This window comes from Oncorhynchus keta, chromosome 1 (genome assembly GCF_023373465.1).
Source record: "Oncorhynchus keta strain PuntledgeMale-10-30-2019 chromosome 1, Oket_V2, whole genome shotgun sequence".
Taxonomy (NCBI): domain Eukaryota; kingdom Metazoa; phylum Chordata; class Actinopteri; order Salmoniformes; family Salmonidae; genus Oncorhynchus; species Oncorhynchus keta.
This window is the reverse complement of record NC_068421.1, coordinates 76964930-76989391: the sequence shown is the minus strand read 5'-3', so window position 1 is coordinate 76989391 and position 24462 is coordinate 76964930. Positions and strand designations below refer to the sequence as shown.

The following is a 24462-nucleotide window of genomic DNA, read 5'->3' as shown; positions in this document are numbered from 1 at the left end:
GAATAAATTTATATGGATAGAGAAGACCTGATCCAAGATCAGCACTTCTACTCTGAAGCTATTTGTGAATACGAGCTTGAGTGTTCTGTCCAAAGTTCTATGTTTTGTTCTGAGTGTGTGTGTGTGTGTGTTGCCCAGTGTAGTAACTGTCATGATGTGCACTGTGGGAGCCCTCCCCCTCTCTCAATTCAATTCAAGGGGCTTTATTTGCATGGGAATCATATGTTAACATTGCCAAAGCAAGTGAAGTAGATCATATCCAAAAGGGAAATAAATAATAAAAATGAACAGTAAACATTACACTCACAGAAGTTCCAAAAGAATAAAGACATTACAAATGTCATATATTATGTTTATATACGGTGGGGCAAAAAAGTATTTAGTCAGCCACCAATTGTGCAAGTTGTAATTTATCATAGGTACACTTCAACTATGACAGACAAAATGAGAAAAAAAATCCAGAAAATCACATTGTAGGATTTTTTTGTAGGAATTTATTTGCAAATTATGGTGGAAAATAATTATTTGGTCAATAACAAAAGTTTCCCAATACTTTTTTATATACCCTTTGATGGCAATGACAGAGCCATGCAGATCTCCTCTAGAGCATTGATGTTTTGGGGCTGTTGCTGGGCAACACAGACTTTCAACTCCCTCCAAAGATTTTCTATGGGGTTGAGATCTGGAGACTGGCTAGGCCACTCCAGGACCTTGAAATGCTTCTTACGAAGCCACTCATTTGTTTCCCGGGCGGTGTGTTTAGGATCATTGTCATGCTGAAAGACCCATGTTTCATCTTCAATGCCCTTGCTGATGGAAGGAGGTTTTCACTCAAAATCACACGATACATGGCCCCATTCATTCTTTCCTTTACACGGATCAGTCGTCCTGGTCCCTTTGCAGAAAAACAGCCCCAAAGCATGATGTTTCCACCCCCATGCTTCACAGTAGGTATGGTGTTCTTTGGATGCAACTCAGCATTCTTTGTCCTCCAAACATGACGAGTTGAGTTTTTACCAAAAAGTTATATTTTGGATCCATCTGACCATCTGACATTCTCCCAATCTTCTTCTGGATCACCCAAATGCTCTCTAGCAAACTTCAGACGGGCCTGGACATTTACTAGCTTAAGCAGGGGGACACTTCTGGCACTGCAGGATTTGAGTCCCTGGCGGCGTAGTGTGTTACTGATGGTAGACTTTGTTACTTTGGTCCCAGCTCTCTGCAGGTCATTCACTAGGTCCCCCCGTGTGGTTCTGGGATTTTTGCTCACCGTTCTTGTGATCATTTTTGAGATCTTGCGTGGAGCCCCAGATCAAGGAAGATTATCAGTGGTCTTGTATGTCTTCCATTTCCTAATAATTGCTCCCACAGTTGATTTCTTCAAACCAAGCTGCTTACCTATTGCAGATTTAGTTTTCCTAGCCTGGTGCAGGTCTAAAATTTTGTTTCTGGTGTCCTTTGACAGCTCTTTGGTCTTGGCCATAGTGGAGTTTGGAGTGTGACTGTTTGATGTTGTGGACAGGTGTCTTTTATACTGATAACAAGTTCAAACAGGTGCCATTAATACAGGTAACGAGTGGAGGACAGAGGAGCCTCTTAAAGAAGAAGTTACAGGTCTGTGAGAGCCAGAAATCTTGCTTGTTTGTAGGTGACCAAATATTTATTTTCCACCATAATTTGCAAATAAATTCATAAAAAATCCTACAATGTGATTTTCTGAATTTTTATTTCTCATTTTGTCTGTCATAGTTGAAGTGTACCTATGATGAAAATTACAGACCTCTCATCTTTTTAAGTGGGAGAACTTGCACAATTGGTTGCTGACTAAATACTTTCCCCCCAATGTACAGTGTTGTAATGATGTACAAAAGGGGAAATATGTTTATCTATATGGCTTGTATTTACAATGGTCTTCATTGGTTACCCTTTTCTTGTGGCAACAGGTCACAAATCTTGCTGCTGTGATTGCACACTGTGGTATTTCACCCAGTAGATAAAGGAATCAAAATTGGGTTTGTTTTCAAATTCTTTGTGGATCTGTGTAATCTGAGGGAAATATGTGTCTCTAATATTGTCATTCATTTGGCAGGAGGTTAGGAAGTGCAGCTCAGTTTCCACCTCATTTTATGGGCAGTGTGCACATAGCCTGTCTTCTCTTGAGAGCCAGGTCTGCCCACGGCTGCCTTTCTCAATGTCAAGGCTATGCTCACTGAGTCTGTACATAGTCAAAGCTTTCCTTAAGTTTGGGTCAGTTACAGTGGTCAGGTATTCTGCCGCTGTGTACTCTCTGTTTAGGGACAAATAGCATCATAGTTTGCTCTGTTTTTTTTTTGTTAATTACTTGACACATTGGAAATAATTATCTTTTTGTTTTCTCATAATTTGGTTGGGTCTAATTTTGTTGCTGTCCTGGGGCTCTGTGTTTGTTTGTGAACAGAGCCCCACGAACAGCTTGCTTAGGGGACTCTTCTCCAGGTTCATCTCTCTGTAGGTGATGGCTTTGTTATGGAAGGTTTGGGAATTGCTTCCTTTTTAGGTGGTTGTAGAATTGAACGGCTCTTTTCTGGATTTTGATCATTAGCGGGTATCGGCCTAATTCTGCTCTGCGTGCATTATTTGGTGTTCTACGTTGTACACGGAGGATATTTTTGCAGAATTCTGCATTCAGAGTCTCAATTTGGTGTTTATCCCATTTTGTGAATTTTTGGTTGGTGAGCTGACCCCAGACCTCACAACCATAAAGGGCAATGGGTTCTATATCTGATTCAAGTATTTTTTTAGCCAGATCCTAATTGGTATGTTGAATTTTATGTTCCTTTTGATGGCATAGAATGCCCTTCTTGCATTGTCTCTGAGATCGTTCGCAGCTTTGTGGAAGTTACCTGTGGCGCTGATGTTTAGGCCAAGGTATGTATTGTTTTTTGTGTGCTCTAGGGCAACTGTGTCTAGATGGAATTTGTATTTGTGGTCCTGGCGACTGGACCTTTTTTGGAACACCATTGTTTTGGTCTTACTGAGATTTACTGTCAGGGCCCAGGTCTGGCAGAATCTGTGCAGAAGATCTAGGTGCTGCTTTAGGCCCTCCTTGGTTGGTGACAGAAGCACCAGATCATCAGCCAACAGTAGACATTTGACTTCAGATTCTTTTAAGGTAAGGCTGCAGGTTGTTCAAGCGCCCTTGCCAATTCTTTGATATATATGTTGAAGAGGGTGGGGCTTAAGCTGCATCCCTGTCTCACCCCACGGCCCTGTGGGAAGAATTGTGTGTGTTTTTTTGTAAATTTTAACCACACACTTGTTTGTGTGCATGGATTTTATAATGTTGTATGTTTTTTTCCCCAACACCACTTTCCGTCAATTTGTATAGTAGACCCTCATGCCAAATTGAGTCGAAGGCTTTTTTGAAATCAACAAAGCATGAGAAGACTTTGCCTTTGTTTTGGTTTGTTTGTTTATCAATTAGGGTGTGCAGGGTGAATGTGTGTCTAGTACGATAATTTGGTAAAAAATACAATTTGACATTTTTTCAGTACATTTTTTTCACTGAGGAAATGTATGAGTCTGCTGTTAATGATAATGCAGAGGATTTTCCCAAGTTTGCATATCCCACGGTCTCCACTTTTGTGGATTGGGGTGATCAGTCATTGATTCCAAATATTGGGGAAGATGCCAGAGCTAAGGATGATGTTAAAGTGTTTTAGTATAGCCAATTGGAATTTGATGTCTGTATATTTTATAATTTCATTGAGGATACCATCAACAACACAGGTGTTTTTGGGTTGGAAGGTTGATTTAAAAAAAAAATATATATATATATATATATTTTTGTCCTGTGGTTTATTCACGGTAATTGGAGAATCCAGTGTGTTCTGGTAGTCTTTTTTTAGTTGATTCTAAGATTTGTATTTAATTATGTATGTTTTTGCGGTTTGTTCTTTGTTATCGAGCCAAAAAGATTAGATAAGTGTTTTACCTATACATCTCCATTTTGGATAGATGATTCTTCATGTTTGTTTAGTGTTTTCCAATTTTCCCAGATTATGGATTCTTCAATTAATTTGAGCTGATTTCTGACGTGCTGTTCCTTCTTTTTCTGTGGTGTATTTCTGTATTGTTTTAGCGATTCACCATGTGTTTTTGGTTGGACAGATTTCTCAATTTCTTTCTTAGATTTTTGCATTTTTCATCAAACCATTTGTCATTGCTGTTCATTTTCTTCGATTTTCTATTTGACATTTTTAGATTTGATTGGGAAGCTGAGATGTTACATTTCTACTGGGATTTTCATTTTTTGTTGCATAATTGATTTTTGGTAGGTTTCCAAACTGCATTCCTTCCATCTATAGCATTTCTTAATGTTACTCAGTTCCTTTGGCTTTGATGCCTCATGATTGAGTATTGCTCTGTTCAGGTAGACTGTGATTTTGCTGTGGTCTGATAGGGGTGTCAGTGGCCTGACTGTGTACACTCTGAGAGACTCTGGGTTGAGGTCAGTGATAAAGTAGTCTACAGTATTACTGCCAAGAGATGAGCTGTAGGTGTACCTTCCATAGGAGTCCCCTAGAAGCCTACCATTGACTATGTACATACCCAGCGTGTGACAGAGCTGCAGGAGTTGTGACCCATTTTTCTTGGTTATATTGTCATAATTGTGCCTAGGGGGATATAGGGGAGGGAATGCGGTCACCTCCAGGCAGGTGTTTGTCCCCCTGTGTGCTGAGGGTGTCAGGTTCTTGTCCGTTTCTGGCATTTAGGTCGCCACAGACTGGTACATGTCCATGGGCCTGGAAATGATTGATTTCCCCCTCCAGGATGGAGAAGCTGTCTTCATTAAAGTATGGGGATTCTAGTGGGGGGATATACAGTGAGGGGGAAAAAGTATTTGATCCCCTGCTGATTTTGTACGTTTGCCCACCCACTGACAAAGAAGTTGTCTTTAATTTTAATGGGAGGTTTATTTGAACAGTGAGACAGAACAACAACAACAAATCCAGAAAAACGCATGTCAAAAATGTTATGTTATAAATATATGCTCACGTAGTTACGCCTACGTGAGCATAGACATTACGTCAGTGTCATGGACCGCCCTTTGTAGTGTATAAAACCCACTCGTGACGCAATTCACCACAGACCACACAAACCACAGTGTAAGCTGAGGTTGCAAATGGTTGAACTACAATCCTACCTAAAGAAATTGACATGAGACTAGAAAACATGCAGCTGACGCGACATGTTGAAATAGTTGCCACTACAACTCTACCAAAGGACAAGACCATACCATGTGGAGCATTGGCTACACGGCTGGAAATGGTTCAACTCTGAGACCATTGATCACTACAGAATAAGAGCAAATCTTAGATGAATATTGTCTAGTCTGCAGCTAGAAATTAAGTCTAGAACAAGAATACCACCGAAACATCTATTCTAAAAGCATTTCTGAATGATACTCTGAAGTATCCATTCTAACAACCTTCGACTTTGATCTCTGGTGGACAAACCAGAGGCTTTCTGTCGACTCTCTCCAGCCGATGGACCGGCGACCATAGAGAGAGACGACATACATTCGTAAATATGTAAATTGCAATTTCCTTTCAAATTAAAGGTAGTTCATGTAAGGTATTATCAATTTCTATGAGTGTAGTTATCAGCTATCGGTTTTGTCCGCCAGGGACATTTTTTTGTATCATGTAATACCCCATGTATGAACTAATTGTCTATTTTCATGTATTTCTGTGACTTGATTAGTTATTTAGTAAATAAATAATTAAACCAATTTGTATATCGCTGATTCATAATTTATGCTAGGGTTCGTGCAGATAACCACAAATTTTACGATGTTTGGAATGAGACTAACGGAAGGTAAAGATTTAATAATCATTAATAGAACACTGTACTCAATAACATATGAAAACATCTGAGGAGTCGATTCGGGAAATAGACTCTATTAAAATAATTCCGTGGTGCCCCGACTTCATAGTTCATTAAAGTTTACATGATTAGTTAAATCACGTAATAATAATTACACCTAGAAAATTGTTTTGATAAAATGTATTCACTTTTAATGATAGTTCAATCGACTTAACAGTGTGTGGTGTCTGTGTTCTCTGTTGTCCAGTACCAGTGACAGGGTGTCACATACAGGGACAGTGGCTGACCTCCAGTGACCCCCACTTCGCCATGCGGAGCGACGGCACCATTGTCACGGTGAACGTCACAACGGTTACAGCGGAGGGCAGGTCCTTCTGGGTGAGGGGGAGGGACGGGGGAGGACGGCGCTGGAGGATGGAGGTCCATCTGTCCCCAGATCTTGAACAGGTGAGTAATGCCTGGGAGGGATACTTCTGAATGACTTTACTGTAACATTACTGAATCATGCAATGAATCATATATGCAACATACAGTATTGGATCACAAACAGAAGACACACCCAGTACTCCCCACCAACCCTTCTACTCAAACTGCCCTCTACAACAGAAAAGCAATAACAGAGTTACAGTAGTATTATAGTAGATATGTGAGTCTTCCTGTAAGGTTTAGAAAGTAGACTGCTTGTGTCTTTACTTATCACTGTGACACTGTCCTTGTAGGAGCATATTCAAGTACCCATGAGGGTGCCCTTCAATGTGCCTGCACATAAAGGGGTTCAGAGGGGTCCGTCTGAGGTCCTGAGGCGCTCTAAAAGGAGATGGAGTCCTCTCCCTTTCAGCATCATAGAGCAGGACATCCCTCCTTTCCCCAAAGATGTAGAACTGGTGAGGACATGCATTCATCATTATCACCGTCCTCACATCCTCCCTTCTGTTTCCTCATGTATCCCATCAGTCTTACTCTCCTATCCCTCTTCTGTAACCCCCCTCATCTCAATCACCTTCCTCCAATCTTGAACTCCCCCCTTTTGGAATCATCATTCACTTCTCTCCTTGGCTCTTGATTTATGTGTCAGTGTGTTAGAACTGTACTGGTGTTATTTTAGGCTATTTCTGTAAGTTTGTCTGCCCCCCCCTCCCCCCTCTGTAGGTGGGGTCAGATTCATCAGTGAATTTCACAGTGTACTATATAATCAGTGGTTCAGGGGTGAACATGCCCCCGGAGAAGCTTTTCTCTGTGGATCGTGACACAGGCATGGTGCGTGTGCACTACCCTGTTGACCGGGAACAGTACCCCAAGTTTGTGGTAAGTGTGACAGACCTTCAATACAGGCCATAAAGTTTGTCGAAATGAACGCACAATGATTATAGGCAAGATAATAGCAGTGGAGTCATCTTGTCTGTCTGCTGTCTGTACCTCAGACCAAAAGTGTTCAGTATGTGTGTTCTTAATGAGTGGTGTGTAGTTCACAGCCCAGGTGTTTGACAGGCGGTCGGGGAAGGAGACAGATCGGCCTCTGGACATTACTGTTCTGGTGGAAGATATCAATGACAACGCACCGACCTTCTCTGGACCACTCACCTTCTCTGTGTTAGAGCAGTGCAAACCTGGTGAGTGTGTGTGTGTGTGTGCCTGAGATCAATATTGTATTTTAACTTTCTCTCTCTCCCTCCCTGCCTCTCTCCAGGTACTGAGGTAGGAGAAGTGAAATCCACTGATAAGGATGAAGCAGACACCCCCCACACTAAGATCAGATACACCCTTCTGACTGGTGGTCAGTTCTTCACCATCGGGTCTCACAGTGGGCTGATCACAGCCAAGACCAGCACTCTTGACAGAGAGGTACCATAGGCAGGGCTTCTTTCCTTATTCAACACCCACCTGTTTCCCTCTAAATACACCAGCATCACTGTAATATAGACTTTGCCTATTGTATTGTTGGGCTATGTTAATATTGTGTAACAAGTAATTGTTAGTCTCTGACATTCTCGCTAATTGAACGGTGTACTGAATTTGAGGTATAAAGCAGAGTAGACTTGAGTACTCTTGAATGATGATACTTCACTGAGGTTTTCTGTGGTGGAAATGTTGTAGGTCCCATGTGGCTCAATTGATAGAGCATTGAGCTTGCAATGCCAGGGTTCTGGGAGACCAGTACGAAACAATGTATGCACTCTCGATAAGAGCGTCTGCTAAATGACTAAAATGTATATGTAGTAGAAATGTTTCTCTGTGTGTTTGGGTCTTTCCAGACGCAGGTTGTCAATGCTGTTACCGTGGAGATCCGGGACATGGACGGAGCTAAGAACGGCCTGTTTAACACTGCTACGGCCACCATTACGCTACTGGACATCAACGACAACCCTCCCACCTTCAGGGAGACCACCGTACGTCACTCCTCCCACTTGTGTTTAAGATGACGACTATGGTTGCATCCTAAATGGCACCCTATTCCCTATATGGTGCACTACTTTTGACCGGAGTCCGTCTGGATATAGGGAATAGGGTGCCATTTGGAATGCAGTCAATAAATCACTCATCTTTGACACAAACTCAACGATATTGCACACAAATAATAGCAATAGAGTGAATATGTAGAAAACGTTACATTTTGACAACACTTGAGCAAGAATTTTTATTTTATTTTTTGTCCTTTATCCCACCCCCCCACAACAATGCATTAGCCTACAGCATTTGAAAATGGTAAATAGATTTTCACTTTTCTCAAACATGCTGAGATATTCAGGTAACATCAAAGCTGTAGAGAGTGATTGCCTGGACAGGTTACCAGTTCTGTAACCTGAGGTCCTATTCTAACCTCTCAACCCTTCTGCCATGAGACAGCACTGTGTCTGTGTTCCAAATAGCACCCTATTCCCTGCATAGTGCCCTATGGGCCCTGGTCAAAAGTCATGCACTATAAAGGAAATTATTTACATGTTATTGGCTGTCGGAAAATAACACTGCTGGCTAATCTCTGCGTGACAGGCCATTTAGAGTGTATTAGTTAACACATTATTTTGATTGGAAGCAGACCTGCAAAATGTGTTTTAATGTAAAGAGAATAACACATAGTAAGGTTGTAAAATTCTGGACATTTTTACTAAATTACCAGATTTCCTAGAAATCCTTGATGAAAGATTCCCGGAATCAAAAGGGAGTAAGCAATAAACCTGGGAATTTGGGGAAAGTTAACAAGTTGTGCAATCCTTCACAGAAGTGGTATTGTCTGATATCTTGGTTTAAAAAGACTACTGCCCTCTTTTACCCTTTTGACCTTTCGTACCTGTCCATATGTGTCTGATCAAAACCGGTATGCGGTGTTAATAATGCAGTCAACAAATCACCTCGGTATTTTCAGTAGGTGCTAAGTGGTCATTATTGAAACGCTACTTAAATAGTCAAATATATTCAGGCGATGCTATTTATTTAATGTATTTAGCGTAGCCTAGTGGTTAGAGCGTTGGACTAGTAACCGGAAGGTTGCGAGTTCAAACCCCCGAGCTGACAAGGTACAAATCTGTCGTTCTGCCCCTGAACAGGCAGTTAACCCACTGTTCCCAGGCTGTCATTGAAAATAAGAATATGTTCTTAACTGACTTGCCTGGTTAAATAAAGGTAAAATTAAAAATAAAAAAAATTTGCACTTAAAAGGAAACATTTACATAAAAAAATAGGTGAAATATAACTGGGCAAAAACAACAACAAAAAACGAGGGCTCCACTTAATTTACAAAATGATTTAGTTTGTTTCTGCCTGACAGTACAAGGCCACTGTGAAGGAGAACCAAGCAGACATGCTGGTCCTGAGGATTCCTGTGGATGACAAGGATGAGGAGAAGACTCCAAACTGGAACGCCAGGTTTGTCATCACCCAGGGCAACGAGAATGGGAATTTCCGGATCGACACGGACCCTGAAACCAACGAGGGCCTGCTCTATGTCATCAAGGTGACAGAGATAACAACAACCACAGACGAAAGCACTGACACAAACAAAGATAGTCACATACTTGAAATATGTTCCAAATACTTTTATGGGTATACTACTATGATTTCATAACTTTACTATTCCATTAGTCAGCACATGTCCATCTCGTTTGGGTGTGTCAACGCTTGCTTTTTACTTGACTGACACAAATAAAAAGACTGCTACAGAGAGAGACTGACAGAATGACAGACAGAGCGACACTGACTAAAAGATGAATGATGATATTAATCTGCTCACATTGTTATAATTCAGAGGCAGCTCTCTGGAGAGTTGAGTGTGGAATTTGTCTTGGCAGACTTGTCTCTCTCTGTGTGTGTCACACAGTGTCGCACACAGAGACACTCACAAGCAGTTTTTCTTAGTAAAGAGACAGTGCAGTCAAAAACATGATTTCCCTGTGTTTTATATATATTTCCGCAATATGAGGTTGGATGGACTTTTGGCCTGCCTGGTGAGTGTGGATTAGTCTTGTCAGACTTGTATGTGTGTCTAAGTTGTAGCAGTGATAAGAAGTGAGCGTGGTTGTTATTATTAGCAGGTCACAGTGAGTCTCTGCTCTCTGGTAGGTGGGTGCTAAATGTGTCAGAGGATGGAGACTTCAGCTTGACCTGAGTCGTAACAGGAACATTTTGCACAGGTTATGTCACAAATGGAACCCTATTCCCTATATAGTGTGCTACTTTTGACCAGGGGCCATAGGGCTCATTGGGCTCTGGTCAAAAGTTGTGCACTTGGTAGGGAATAGGGAGCCATTGGGGATGCAGCCACAGAGCTCAGGCTAATGCTGACAGAATGACAGCCAGGCCAGTCTGAGTTAGTCATGAGCCTAACCTGTTTTTTTCCCCCCTCTTCCCTACTCTCCCACCCCTCCTCCAGCCTCTTGATTATGAGAAAGGGAAGACAGTGAAGCTGATGATCTCTGCCCAGAATGAGGCTCCCCTGGTGGGCATGGCAGGGACCTGGCTGTCCATCCCTGTGGATGTCAGTGTGGGTGACGAGGACGAGGGACCAGAGTTTACCCCTCCTAACATGGTGATCAGGGTTAAAGAGAACACTCCCAACGGTACCCTCCTCTCCACCTACACCGCACTGGACCCAGAGACCAAGAGTAGCAAGGGGATCAGGTACGGACCACTGTCCCTAGTGCACACTAGCGACCCACTGTCCCTACACATCCAGTAACAGTAGAGTAAAGGAAGAATATAGACCAATGACTACCCTAAAGCTGGTTATAGTAGAGTAGATTGGGAGTAAATTATATTTTCCTTTATATTAAATTAGTTGTTTTCTTCTATTCATGTTTCTACATGCATATCATGTTGCACTTGTCACCTATAGTTTGGAATGCATCAATAGCTCTATGCTATCTGTTAAACCTGTTCTCTCTCTGTGTGTGTGTAAGATCGTGCTGACAGACATGGCAGGTCTGCTTCTAGCTCCTAAGCAACTTTGTAGTATTTTTTTTTTTTACGCAACATCTGCAATAACATCTGCATCTTACCAATACAAATGTTGATTTGTGTGTTGTAGGTACTACACCAAATTTGACCCTGGCTCATGGATAGCTGTGGGAGAGACCACGGGAGAGCTGAGGGTAGCTAACACCATCGACCTTGAGTCTCCTCTAGTTACCAACGGAGCCTACACGATCTCTATCAAAGCTGTGGACGAGAGTGAGTGTGGTTTTCACCCAAACTGTTATAACACATGGGCAACCGCACTGGAGAGTGTATGAAGGATATTTCATACATGTATTAGTATGAAATGAAACATCTTCCTTTTGGGGTTTAATAACATTTCCCTGTTAGGTTTACAGCGTTACTCTGTGTAGGTGAACATGCAGTGACACAGTAAAACATGACTTTATTGGTGTTCATAAAGGACCATGTCCTGACAGTATAACATACTTGCTATGCTGTTGTGAGTCGTTGGTGAGAACACCTGGAGTAGCTGAACTGGGGTGTGGCTGATCAGTGTTGTTGGGTTGTCAATCAGGTTGTGGTAGGTGGAAACTCTCCTTTGTGCTCAGTGTACTTTAACTGTTTGTGTCACAGTCGTCATAGAGAGGAGACCAAGGCGCAGCGTGGTAAGCGAACAGAACTCTTTAATAAAAGAGAGCACACTGAACAGACCTAAACACAACAACAAAACGAACCGTGAAGCAATATGGCTAGTGCAGAACAGGCAATTAAACATAGAATAACAACTCACAAAATAACCAAGGAATATGCCTACCTAAATATGGTTCCTAATCAGAGACGACGATAAACAGCTGCCTCTGAGAACCAAGACTAGGCAACCATAGACATAAACACCAAGACGAGAAAACCCCTAGACATACAAAAACTCATAGACATACAAAAACCCCTAGACAATACAAAAACTAAACAAACCACCCTTGTCACACCCTGACCTAACCAAATAAGGAAAACAAAGATAACTAAGGTCAGGGTGTGACAGTACCCCCCCCCCCTCCCCCCAAAAGTGCGGACTCCCGGGCCGCAAACCTAAACCTATATGGGAGGGTCTGGGTGGGCATCTAACCTTGGTGGCGGCGTTGGTTCTGGATGCTGCCCCCCTTCTTTACACTGAGTCCGCTCTTGTAGCACTGACCCGTGGATCCTCACCGTAGGCCCCGGGCTGGGGACCGTCGCTAGAGACCCCGGGCTGGGGACCGCCGCTAGAGTCCCCGGGCTGCGGACCGTCGCTGGAGACTGGGCACTGTCGCCGGACGCTCTGGACTGGGCACTGTTGCCGGATACTCTGTACTGCCGAGACGCACTGTAGGCCTGGTGCGTGGTGCCGGAACTGGTGGTACCGGGCTAAGGACACACACCTCAGGGTGAGTGCAGGGAGCAGGAACAGGGCGTATTGGACCCTAGAGGCGCACTGGAAGCCTGGAGCGTGGTGTCGGCACTGGTGGTTCTGGGCTGATGACAGACCTCAGGGCGAGTGCGGGGAGGAGGAACAGGACGTACTGGACTCTGGAGCCATACTGGAGGTCTGGAGTGTAGAGCTGACAGAACCCGTCCTGGCTGGATGTAGATTTTCGCCCTGCAAATGCAGTGCTCTGGCACAGGACGTACTGGGCTGTGTAGACTCACCGGAGACACAGTACGCAAAGCTGGCGCAGGATATCCTGGTCCAAGGAGGTACACTGGAGAGCAGGAGTGCTGAGCCGGCACCCTCCTTCCTGGCTGGATGCCCAGTCTAGCCCGGCTAATGCGAGGAGCTGGAATAGAGTGCACCGGGCTAGAATAGCGCACTGGAGACACCGTGCGCTCCACCGCATAGCGGTGCCTGACCAGTAACACGCTTTCCACAGTAAGCACGAGGAGTTGCCTCAAGTCTCCGACCTGACTCATGCAATCTCCTCGTGTGCCCCGCCTCTCGGGCTTCCGTGCCAGCCGTGTACCCTCATATCGACACCGTTCCTCCTGCGCTGTCTCCACCTGCTTCCATGGCAGGGTCTTGTCCCCTGCCATTACCTCCTCCCAGGTCTAGGATGTCCTCCACTCCTCTTTCTCCCGGGACCAAGATGTCCACTCCTTTTTAGTACGATGCTTAGTTTGGTGGGTTGTTCTGTCACTGTCGTCATAGAGAGGAGACCAAGGCGCAGCGTTGTAAGCGAACAGAACTCTTTAATAAAAGGGAGAACACTGAACAGAACTAAACAAAACTAACCGTGAAGCAATATGGCTAGTGCAGAACAGGCAACTAAACAGAATAACAACCCACAAAATAACCAAGGGATATGGCTACCTAAATATGGTTCCCAATCAGAGACAACGATAAACAGCTGCCTCTGATTGGTTCTCAATATAGGCAACCATAGACATATAAACACCTAGACTAGAAAACCCCATGACATACAAAAACTCCTAGACAATCCAAAAATGAAACAAACTACCCTCGTCACACCCTGACCTAACCAAATAATAAAGAAAACAAAGATAACTAAGGTCAGGGTGTGACAATTTGCACATTGTTACAACACAGTACTCTTAATTTTGCATTGTTTAGTTCACTTTGGGTTATTCTCTATTTCACTTGCTTTGGCAATGTAAACATGCTTTATGTATATATTATATATGTGTGTGGACACCCCTTAAAATTAGTCAATTCGGCTATTTCAGCCACACTCGTTGCTGAAAGGTGTATAAAATTGAGCACACAGCCATGCAATCTCAATAGACCGCATTGGCAATAGAATGGACTTACTAAAGACTTTCAAAGTGACTTTCAATGTGGCACCGTCATAGGATGCCATCTTTCCAACAAGTCAGTTCTTCAAATTTCTGCCCCGATCAACTGTAAGTGCTGTTATTGTGAAGTGGAAACATTTAGGAGGAGCAACGGCTCAGCCGTGAAGTAGTAGGCCACACAAGCTCACAGAACGGGACCGCCTAGTGCTGAAGCACGTAAAAATCGCATGGGGCGGCAGGGTAGCCTAGTGGTTAGAGCGTTGGACTAGTAACCGGAAGGTTGCAAGTTCGAATCCCCGAGCTGACAAGGTACAAATCTGTCGTTCTGCCCCTGAACAGGCAGTTAACCCACTGTTCCTAGGCCGTCATTGAAAATAAGAATTTGTTCTTAACTGACTTAACTTGCCTATTAAAATAAAGGTTAAACATTTTTTTAAAATAACAATGTCCTCGTTTACAACACAATAACAATAACTGTTTCTTGGGAGCTTCATGAAATGGGTTTAAATGGCCGAGCACCCTCACACAAGCCTAAGATCACTATGCACAATGCCAAGCGTTGGCTGGAGTGTTGTTTAAGCTCGCCGCCATTGGAAACTGGAGCAGTGGAAACGCGTTCTCTTCACTATCTGCCAGTCCGACGGACAGATGCCACGAGAACGCTACCTGCCCCAATGCATAGTGCCAACTGTAAAGTTTGGTGGAGGAATAATGGTCTGGGGCTGTTTTACATGGTTTAGGCTCGGCCCCTTAGTTCCACTGAAGGGAAATCATAACTCTACAGCTTACAATGACATTCTAGACTATTCTGTGCTTCCAGCTTTGTGGCAACAATTTGGGGAAGACCCTTTCCTGTTTCATCATGACAATGCCCCCGTGCACAAAGTGAGGTCTATAGAGAAATGGTTTGTTGAGATCTGTGTGGAAGAACTTGACTTGCCTGCACAGAGCCCTGACCTCAACCCCATCGAACACCTTTGGAATGAATTGGAATGCTGACTGCATGCCAGGGCTAAGTGCCCGACATCGATAATGCCCATGTGGCTGAATGGAAGCAAGTCCCCACAGAAATTTTCCAACATTTCGTGGAAAGCCTTCCCAGAAGAGTGGATGCTGTTATAGCAGCAAATGGGGGACCAACTCCATATTAATGCCCATAATTTTGGAATGAGATGTTTGACGAGTAAGCGTCCAAATACTTTTTGGTCATGTAGTGTGTGTTTCCCATGCCAAAAAAGCCCATTGAATTGAAAGGGTTAAGCTAATCTGTATTATCTGAATGTCTACCATTCCTGAGAGTGATATGTGTGAAAGGGTCACGCAACACCATAGTGTAAATTGGATCAAAGCCGTTGGCTGCTATCTGTCTCTATCTAGTCTTGCTTTAAGTACAGAGTCACATAGAATGTGGCAGGAGGACATTCATTCAAGACACTTGAACTGTTTTATCTTCATTAGGGCTGAACTGTCCTAAACGCCCAAAGGAAATCTACACAACAGAACACTCACAAGCTGTTTTTCTTATTAAAGGAGCAGTGCAGTCAAACACATGATTTATCTTTAAAAATATATATAAATATATTTCACAATGAGATTGGAATAATACTGTGAAATTTAGAAAATTATGATAATACCTTTTTATTATAAGAGCTGTTTGAAAAGACAGCCTGCAATTCCAACTAACAGAGTTTCAAACCTCTCCGCCCATAACTGCTAGTTTTCAGGTTACATATCCCTCCCATTTAGGCCCCTCTCTCAGGCCACTCCCAGGCAGTCCTAGCTACATTCTAGCTTGAGAAATATACATATTTCTGATTGACCATTTTAATTTAAATCAATCACAGTAAGGTACTTTATTGTTAGCCATCAATTATTTCATATTTAGATAATAATGGCTACATTTGACCATAACATAACTGTGGATGTGTGTGTACAGCACTTCAACTTATTACATATTCCACTCAAAGTATTGTACTTTTGTTATGTGGCACTATTGTATAATACAATGGATTTTAGATGTAACAAAATAGTTGAATGGATTACTGAATGAATAGACAAATTAATTCAGGTGACAGATGACATCATGTTTGAATGAATGGATGAGAGATTCCAGGTTTGAATGAACGAATGGATGAATAATTTCAGTTTTGAATGAGTGAAACCTGAAAAGTTACCCAATCGGGACTGCCGCTCAGAGCTTGACCTTGTTCACCTGACCCCTCCACCTTCTTTCTGTCTCTTAGGTAAGAAATCTGGCAATGGCAATATAACGCTGCTGATCGAGGACGTTAATGACAACGTCCCGATGATCGTCTCGGGGACATACCTGACGTTGTGTGAGGGGGAGGACGGGCAGATGGGCTCTGTAACCATAGAAGCAGAGGATGCTGACCTATCACCTTATGCCAGACCCTTCAACTTCATGCTGCCAGAGGGGCATGATGGGAAATGGAGGCTGAGAGACATTCAAAGTGAGTAGAGTGGGTTGGGGTTGAAATGTGGTTGAATTGTGGGTATAGTATGTCTACATCCAGAGCAGTGGCGGTCGCTGACGTTTAAGATGAGGGAGGAAGATATATTTTTGAATTAGCTTGGCCTTATTTCTATTACAGCATATTGGATGACTGTCATTCATATTCTATTCACCCAGCTCAATGTAACATAGCCTAAACCTATCGATGTTCCCTATACCCATCACGAGGTTGCTACAATCTAACCTATGATTTAAGGTTTACAATGTAGGTGCACAGGTCAAGAACATTTTTAGTTATCAGTGACCGAGAGTATTTACCAAGAGAGTTTACATCTACATTTTTTGTAGCAGTCTATTTAAGATGAGAAAAAATAAAGCTGTATTTACCACCACAAACCGATGCTGGCACGAAGCCCGCACTCAATGAGCTGCATAAGTCCATAAGCAAACAAGAAAATGCTCATCCAGAGGTGGCGCTCCTAGTGGCCGGGAACTTTAATGCAGGAAAACTTAAATCCATTTGGCCAAATTTTTACCAGGATGTCACATTTGCAACCAGAGGGGAAAAAAACTCTAGGCGACCTTTACTCCACACACAGAGACACATACAAAGCTCTCCCTCACCCTCCATTTGGCAAATCTTACCATAATTCTATCCTCATGATTCCTGCTTACAAGTAAAACTAAAGCAGGAAGTGGAAGTGGTCAGATGACGCAGATGCTAAGCTACAGGACTGTTTTGCTAGCACAGACTGGCATGTGTATTGTGATTCATCCGACGGCATTGAGGAGTACACCACGTCAGTCACCGGCTTCATCAATAAGTGCATTGATGACGTCGTCCCCACAGTGACCATACGTACATACCCCAACCAGAAGCAATGGATTACAAACAACATCCGTACTGAGCTAAAGGGTAGAGCTGCCCCTTTCAAGGAGCAGGACTCTAACCCGGTAGCTTATAAGAAATGCCCTCCGTCAAACCATCAAACAGGCAAAGCTTCAATACAGAACTATGATTAAATCCTACTACACCGACTCTGAGGCTCTTCGGATGTGTCAGGGCTTGCAAAATATTATGGAGCGAGCTGCCCATTAACACGAGCCTACCAGACTAGCTAAATTACTTCTATGTGCGCTTTGAGGCAAGCAACACTGAGGCATGCATGAGAGCACCAGTTGTTTCAGACGACTGTGATCACGCTCTCCGTAGCCGATGTGAGTAAAACCTTTTAAACTGGTCAACATTCACAAGGCCGCAGGGCCAGACGGATTACCAGGACTTGTACTCAAAGCATGCACTGACCAACTGGAAAGGGTCTTCACTGACATTTTCAACCTGACTGATTCTGTAATACCTACGTTTCAAGCAGACCACCATAGTCCCTGTGCCCAAGAACACCTAAGTAACCTGCCTAAATTACTACCGACCCGTAGCACTCACATTTGTAGCCATGAAGTGCTTTGAAAGGCTGGTCATGGCTCACATCAACACCATTATCCCAGAAACCCTAGACCCACTCCTATTTGCATACTGCCCCAACAGATCCACAGATGATGCAATCTCTATTGCACTCCACACTGCCCTTTCTCACCTGGACAAAAGGAACACCTATGTGAGAATGCTGTTCATTGACTACAGCTCAGTGTTCAACACCATAGTGCCCTCAAACTCATCACTAAGCTATGGACAGTGGGACTAAACACCTCCCTCTGCCACTGGATCCTGAATATCCTGATGGGCCTCCCCCAGGTGGTAAGGGTAGGCAGTCTTTAGAAATTGTTTCAGGCTTGTATTCTGAAAAATGGGGGAGTAAGAGCAGTCTGAATGAGTGGACCCTGCCCTGTCACAGAGCTTTTTCATGCGACTGAGAGTGCCTTTCTTGTTTACCTTTTTATATTGACAACGTTATTGTCCGGTTGAAATATTATTGATTATTTAGTCTAAAACCAACCTGAGGATTGAATATAAACACTGTTTGACATGTTTCTATAAACTTTACGGATACAATTTAGATTTTTTTGTCTGCCTGTTGTGACTGCGTTTGAGCCTGTGAATTACTGAAGAAAACGCACAAACAAAACAGAGGTTTTCGCATATAAAGAGAGACTTTATCGAACAAAAGGAACATTTATTGAATAAATGAATGTCTTCTGAGTGCAACCATATGAAGATCATCAAAGGTAGCGATTTAATTTTATCTCTATTTCTGACTTGTGTAACTCTTCTACATGGCTGGATACTGTTTGTAATGATTTGTCTGCTGGGCTGGTTTGATTCGCAAGAAGTTAATCTTTAAACCTATGTAAAATAGTTCTATCTTTTCTGAAGTTTTATGAGTATTTCTGTATTTGAATTTGGCGCTCTGCAATCTCACTGGATGTTGACCAGGTGGGACGCTAGCGTCCCATATACCCTAGAGGTTAAGTTTGCCAACGACACAAGGTTGATAGGCCTGATCAATGACAATGATGAGACAGCCTATAGGGAAGAGGTCAGAAACCTGGCAGTGTGGTGCCAGGACAACAACCTCTACCTCAATGTAAGCAAGACAAAGGAGATTATCATGGACTATGACAGGGCTGTAGTGGAACAGGTTGAGAGCTTCAAGTTCTTTGGTGTCCACATCGCCAACAAACTATCATAGTCCAAACACATCAAGAAAGTTGTGAAGAGGGCACGACAACGCCTGTTCTACCTCAGGTGGCTGAAAAGATTTGGAATGGGTCTTTAGATCCTCAAGAAGTTCTACAGCTGCACCATCAGGAGCATCCTGACTGGTTGCATCACCGTCTGGTACGGCAACTGTTCGTCCTCTGACCGCAAGGCGCTACAGAGGGTAATGCGTACAGCCCAGTATGTACATCACTGGGGCCAAGCTTCCTGCCATCCAGGACCTCTATACCAGGCAGTGTCAGAGGAAGACCCAAACAATTGTCAAAGACTCCAGCCACCCTAGTCATAGACTGTTCTCTCTGCTACCCCATGGAAACCATACCGGAGTGCCGTGTCTAGATCCAAAAGGCTTCTTAACAGCTTCTACCCCAATCTATAAAAATGCAGAGCAGCTAATCAAATGGCTATCTGGACTATTTGCATTGACCCTTTTTTATGCTGCCAACTCTTATTTTTCTTAACTGCATTGTTGGTTATGGGTTTGTAAGTAAGTATTTCATTAAGGTCACAGCGCGTGTGACAAGTAACATTTGATTTGAAGACTATATCTACAATTTTAAATGACCTTAAAACAGATTACTAGATCCCAGATTGCCACATTAAGTCCAGTGGAACAAACAGAAGGCAGTGATTGTTCAGAGGCCTGTGTGTTCTGCGTCCTAAATGCCACCCTATTCCCTTTTATAGGGCACTACCGTGTGTGACCTGGTCAAAAGTAGTTCGCTATATAGGAAATGGGGTACAATTTGAGATGCAACCTTTGTGTATATTAGACAGAGCCAGCACCCAGTGGGCACATAGACACACGTGCATGGAGGCACGCACACACCACACACAAACGCACGCACAGTGACATAGAGTGAGATGCGGGATAGGAGGGGATAGGGATTGAGATATACACACGTCACACTCTAGGGGACCGTCGCGCTACAGGACACTCGCATGACCCCAGGGTGCACAGCCACACGCTGCAAAGCACATACAGTGCATTCGGAAGTATTCAGACCTCTTGAATTTTTTCCACATTTTGTTACAGCCTTATTCCAAAATGTATTAAATAAATAAAAGTCTTAATCAATCTACGCACAATACCCCATAATGACAAAACAAAAACGGAATAAGAATTATTACAAATTAAAAAAGGAAATACCTATTCAGACCCTTTGCTATGAGACTTGAAATTGAGCTTAGGTGCATCCTGTTTCCATTGATCATCCTTGATGTTTCTAAAACTTGATTGGAATCCACCTGTGGAAAAATCAGTTGATTGGATATTATTTGGAAAGGCACACACCTGTCTATATAAGGTCCCACAGTTAACCGTGCATATCAGCAAAAACCAAGCCATGAGGTCGAAGGAATTGTCCGTAGAGCTCTGAGACAGGATTGTGTTGAGGCACAGATCTGGGGAAGGGTACCAAAACCTTTCTGCATCATTGAAGGTCCCCAAGAACAAAGTTTCCTCCATCATTCTTAAATGGAAGAAGTTCGGAACCCCTATGACTTTTCATAGAGTTGGCTGCCCGGCCAAACTGAGCAATCAGGAGAGAAGGGCCTTAGTCAGGGAGATGACCAAGAAACCGATGGTCACCCTGACAGAGCTCCAGGGTTCCTCTGTGGAGATGGGAGAACCTTCCAGAAGGACAACTATCTCTGCAGCACTCCACAAATAAGGCCTTTACGGTAGAGTGGCCAGACGGAAGCCACCTCGCAGTAAAAGGCACATGACAGCCCGCTTGGAGTTTGCCAAAATGCACCTAAAGGACTCAGAACAGGAGAAACAAGATTCTCTGGTCTGATGAGACCAAGATTGAACTCTTTGGCCTGAATGTCAAGCGTCACGTCTGGAGGAAACCTGGCGCCATCCCTACGGTGAAGCATGGTGGTGGCAGCAGCATCATGCTGTGGGGATGTTTTTCAGACTAGTCAGGATCGAGGGGAAAGATTAACAGAGCAAAGTACAGAGAGATCCTTGATGAAAACCTGCTCCAGAGCACTCAGCACCTCAGACTGGGATGAAGGTTCACCTTCCAACAAGACAACGACCCTAAGCACACAGCCAAGACAACACAGGAGTGGCTTAGGGATAAGTCTCTGAATGTTCTTGAGCGGCCCAGACAGATTCCGGACTTGATTCCGGACTTGATCCCAATCTAACATCTCTGGAGAGTCCTGAAAATAGCTGCGCATTTATACTCTTGATCCAACCTGAAAGAGCTTGAGAGGATCTGCAGAGAAAAATGGGAGAAACTCTCCAAATACAGGTGTGCCAAGCTTGTAGCATCATACCCAAGAAGTCTTGAGGCTTTAATCCCTGCCAATGGTGCTTCAACAAAGTACAGAGTAAAGGGTCTGAATACTTATGTAAATGTAATTTTAATTTTCTTTTTCGTAATGGGGTATTGTGTGTAGATTGAGGGTAAAAAACTATTAAATCAATTTTAGAATAAGGCTGTAACAAAATGTGGAAAAAGTCAAGCGCTCTGAATACTTTCCGAATGCACAAACACACACACACACACACACACTGTGAGGGGCACACAGCCACCACAGGAGACTACCAAATATGGAGGGAAACTCTCTGTACACTGAACATTCCAAAGGTTATCTCCTCACGAGGCATTTATACCCTGGTTACCAAAGTAATCTATCTCTAGCTTGCTCTGTCTAATTTTGTTTTCTCCTCCCGTTCTCTTTTCCTCTCTCTCTACCTAACTCTCTAAATCCCCTTCCTCTATTCTTCTATCCCTCATATTGTCAATCACCTTCTAACTCCCGTCCTTCTTACACCCCACCCCCTCTGTAGATGGGTCAGCTGTGCTGGAGCAGGTGGTGGAGATGGCCCGGGGTGTGTATACGGTCCCTGTGCATGTGACTGACCTCCAGAATAAGGGCGGGGTCCAGGTGTTGTCTTTAAGGGTGTGTCAGTGCCTGGGGGGAGAGTGTGTGGCCAAGAGGAGTTCTGTCTCTGTGGGGATCTGGGGCGTCCTAGCCATGCTGCTGGCATTCCTGCTGCTCCTACTGCTCTGTGAGTAGGAATGATGGATACACACTAGCACATGCCCACACTTGTACATTCATCAAATATCTTATCCTGCATCACTTAGTCACATCGAATACTTTGTCAGTTTATTCCTGTATTAAATAAAATGAGTACTCATACCATGTTCTCAGGCACGAATATGACATATTCTACATTATACTTCACATCTATCATTTAGTCAATTCTCCATTTATATGGATTTATGTAACTAACATATTTGTTCTCTCATATGCAGGTCTATTATTTGTGTTTTACTGCACCACTAAGGGAGAGAAGATCTACATGGAAGACTGTAGTGGTGGCATGCTGCTGAAGTCTAACACAGAGGCTCCTGGAGATGAAGTGGTGAGATCAGCTTTCCTCTGGACTAGCTCCTCTATCATTGATGAGTGTGTGTGTACTGTTTGCCTGTGTGTTTTGTGTGTGTATGCGTGTGTGTGAATGGGACTTTCATTGTCTCTTATCTCTGGTCAGAAATCTGCGGCCCTGCTGATTGTACCTTCCACCGGTGTTGCCGTGGACACAGTGGATGGCTCAGTGAAGGGGGCAGGGCTGGTGGGGCTTCTGGATCAGAATGGGGCGGGGTGTCCGGCTCCAGGTCCTCCTCTGATTGGTCAGAAGACGATCAATCCGAATCGGGAGAGCAGTAGGCGGGACTTCCTGACAGCTCAGGGACAGAGTAGCTTTTACTCCACTGGACAGTACGGGGGCGGTAACTTCTACACAGACACTACCTTCCTCAAACAGTCCCAGGCTTCCTCCACTCTCTCCGCCTTGCACACCTGGAAGACCAACGGACTCTACCTGGGCAAGGTAAGCCATAGCCAAAGCAACATGTGTTTTTTGTTATTGTGGTTTTTGTGATGGTATTCAGATTGCAATACATTATTCGTAGATTTAGTCTGTTTAGGGCTGTTTCAAAAGAATGCAATTTCAGCACTCAATTTGTCATTCCTGTCAAGTGTTTTTGCAATAAATATCTGGGTTGGTATGACAACAGTCGGGACCTGGACACCTCTTTTCTCTATTCTGCAGAAGCTGGTCTATTTTGCAGATGAGTCAGAGGAGCGTTATGCGGACGACGTGGCCCGAGCGTACGGGTACGAGGGTGAAGGGTCACCGGCCGGGTCGGTGGGTTGCTGCAGTGACTTTGGTGACCAGGATAACCTGGACTTCCTGGACTCACTGGGGTCAAAGTTCAAAACACTGGCCAACATCTGCATGGACAAGGAGGAGGAGATCTGAGATGAGAACATTATTAAAGAACACAAGTAACGGGAACACAAAGCAACTAATAAGATCATAACCTTTGAGAGAAAGACAATCACTAAAGTCAATGGAAGGTGAATGCCAAGAGCGTGTCGTCAGTATGTGAGACTGTCAGTGAGTGAGACTGATGATAGATCTGTTGTTTTGGATGGGAGACAAAGATATGGCAGGTAGAAGATTGAAGAAGCGAGACATCACCCAGACTATTCTCACTCTGAGGTACACATGCTACTGACTGTTAGTGCTCTGATCTGGTTTCTGTTATGCTCTGCTTTGACACCAGGGGGCGTATGTCCCTGTTTTTACTGTAATACAACACTGGCCAGGATCAGTGTGTTTGTGTGTGATAGAGATCATATTTCTGGAGTTGTCATTGCTGAATGTGTAACATAATCTCTGAGTCAATTGGTTTCTGTAGGAGACGAGATAATGCTTCATAATTGCTGCCGTTTGTCAAGGGCTCACACTATCTTGTCTTTTTCTAATGAGAAAATAAATAGCAAATTTAAGCAGAAAGAGAAGAGCTTTGTTTTGTACATTTGTGCTTGAAGATGTTAATGCAGAGTATTTTTCTATTGTACTGTATACATTAAAACGGTCTGCTTCTTATATGTTTGTTTCTCTTAAATTAAACCCAAAGGTATTTTGAAAGAGTTAATAGAGGGGGAGAAGTGTGTCCTGCCAGCTGAAGAAATAGAGAAAATAAAACGGTAAAGAACGGTGATTACTCTTTCTAACACAGCGGGTTGAGAGTTTCAAGTTCCTCCGTGTCCACATCATTAAGAAATGATCATGGCCCACACACACCAACACAGTTGTGAAGACACCTCTTCCTCCTTAGGAGGCTGAAAAGATTCGGTATGGACTGAGATCCTGAAAATGTTTACCGCTGTACGATTGAGAGCATCTCGACTGTCTGCATCACCGCTTAGTATG

General features: G+C 43.5%; 1 protein-coding gene across 5 annotated transcripts in view; it reads left to right on the top strand.

Moving 5' to 3' along the window:
• LOC118393284 (desmocollin-2-like) overlaps window positions 1-24135 on the top strand; it is a 36389-nt gene extending 12254 nt beyond the window's left edge. For all 5 annotated transcript variants that reach the window (XM_052461249.1, XM_052461262.1, XM_035785833.2 and 2 more), the window contains 14 exons: window positions 6119-6318; window positions 6591-6755; window positions 7021-7176; window positions 7337-7481; window positions 7559-7713; window positions 8124-8258; window positions 9635-9820; window positions 10736-10983; window positions 11390-11532; window positions 16308-16535; window positions 22021-22242; window positions 22493-22602; window positions 22732-23070; window positions 23293-24135. In XM_052461249.1, coding sequence (XP_052317209.1) covers window positions 6181-6318; window positions 6591-6755; window positions 7021-7176; window positions 7337-7481; window positions 7559-7713; window positions 8124-8258; window positions 9635-9820; window positions 10736-10983; window positions 11390-11532; window positions 16308-16535; window positions 22021-22242; window positions 22493-22602; window positions 22732-23070; window positions 23293-23502 — 2580 coding nt within the window. In that variant the 5' untranslated portion in view covers window positions 6119-6180 and the 3' untranslated portion in view covers window positions 23503-24135. The remainder of the gene's footprint in view (window positions 1-6118; window positions 6319-6590; window positions 6756-7020; window positions 7177-7336; window positions 7482-7558; window positions 7714-8123; window positions 8259-9634; window positions 9821-10735; window positions 10984-11389; window positions 11533-16307; window positions 16536-22020; window positions 22243-22492; window positions 22603-22731; window positions 23071-23292) is intronic.
• The last annotated feature ends 327 nt before the right edge of the window (window positions 24136-24462 follow it).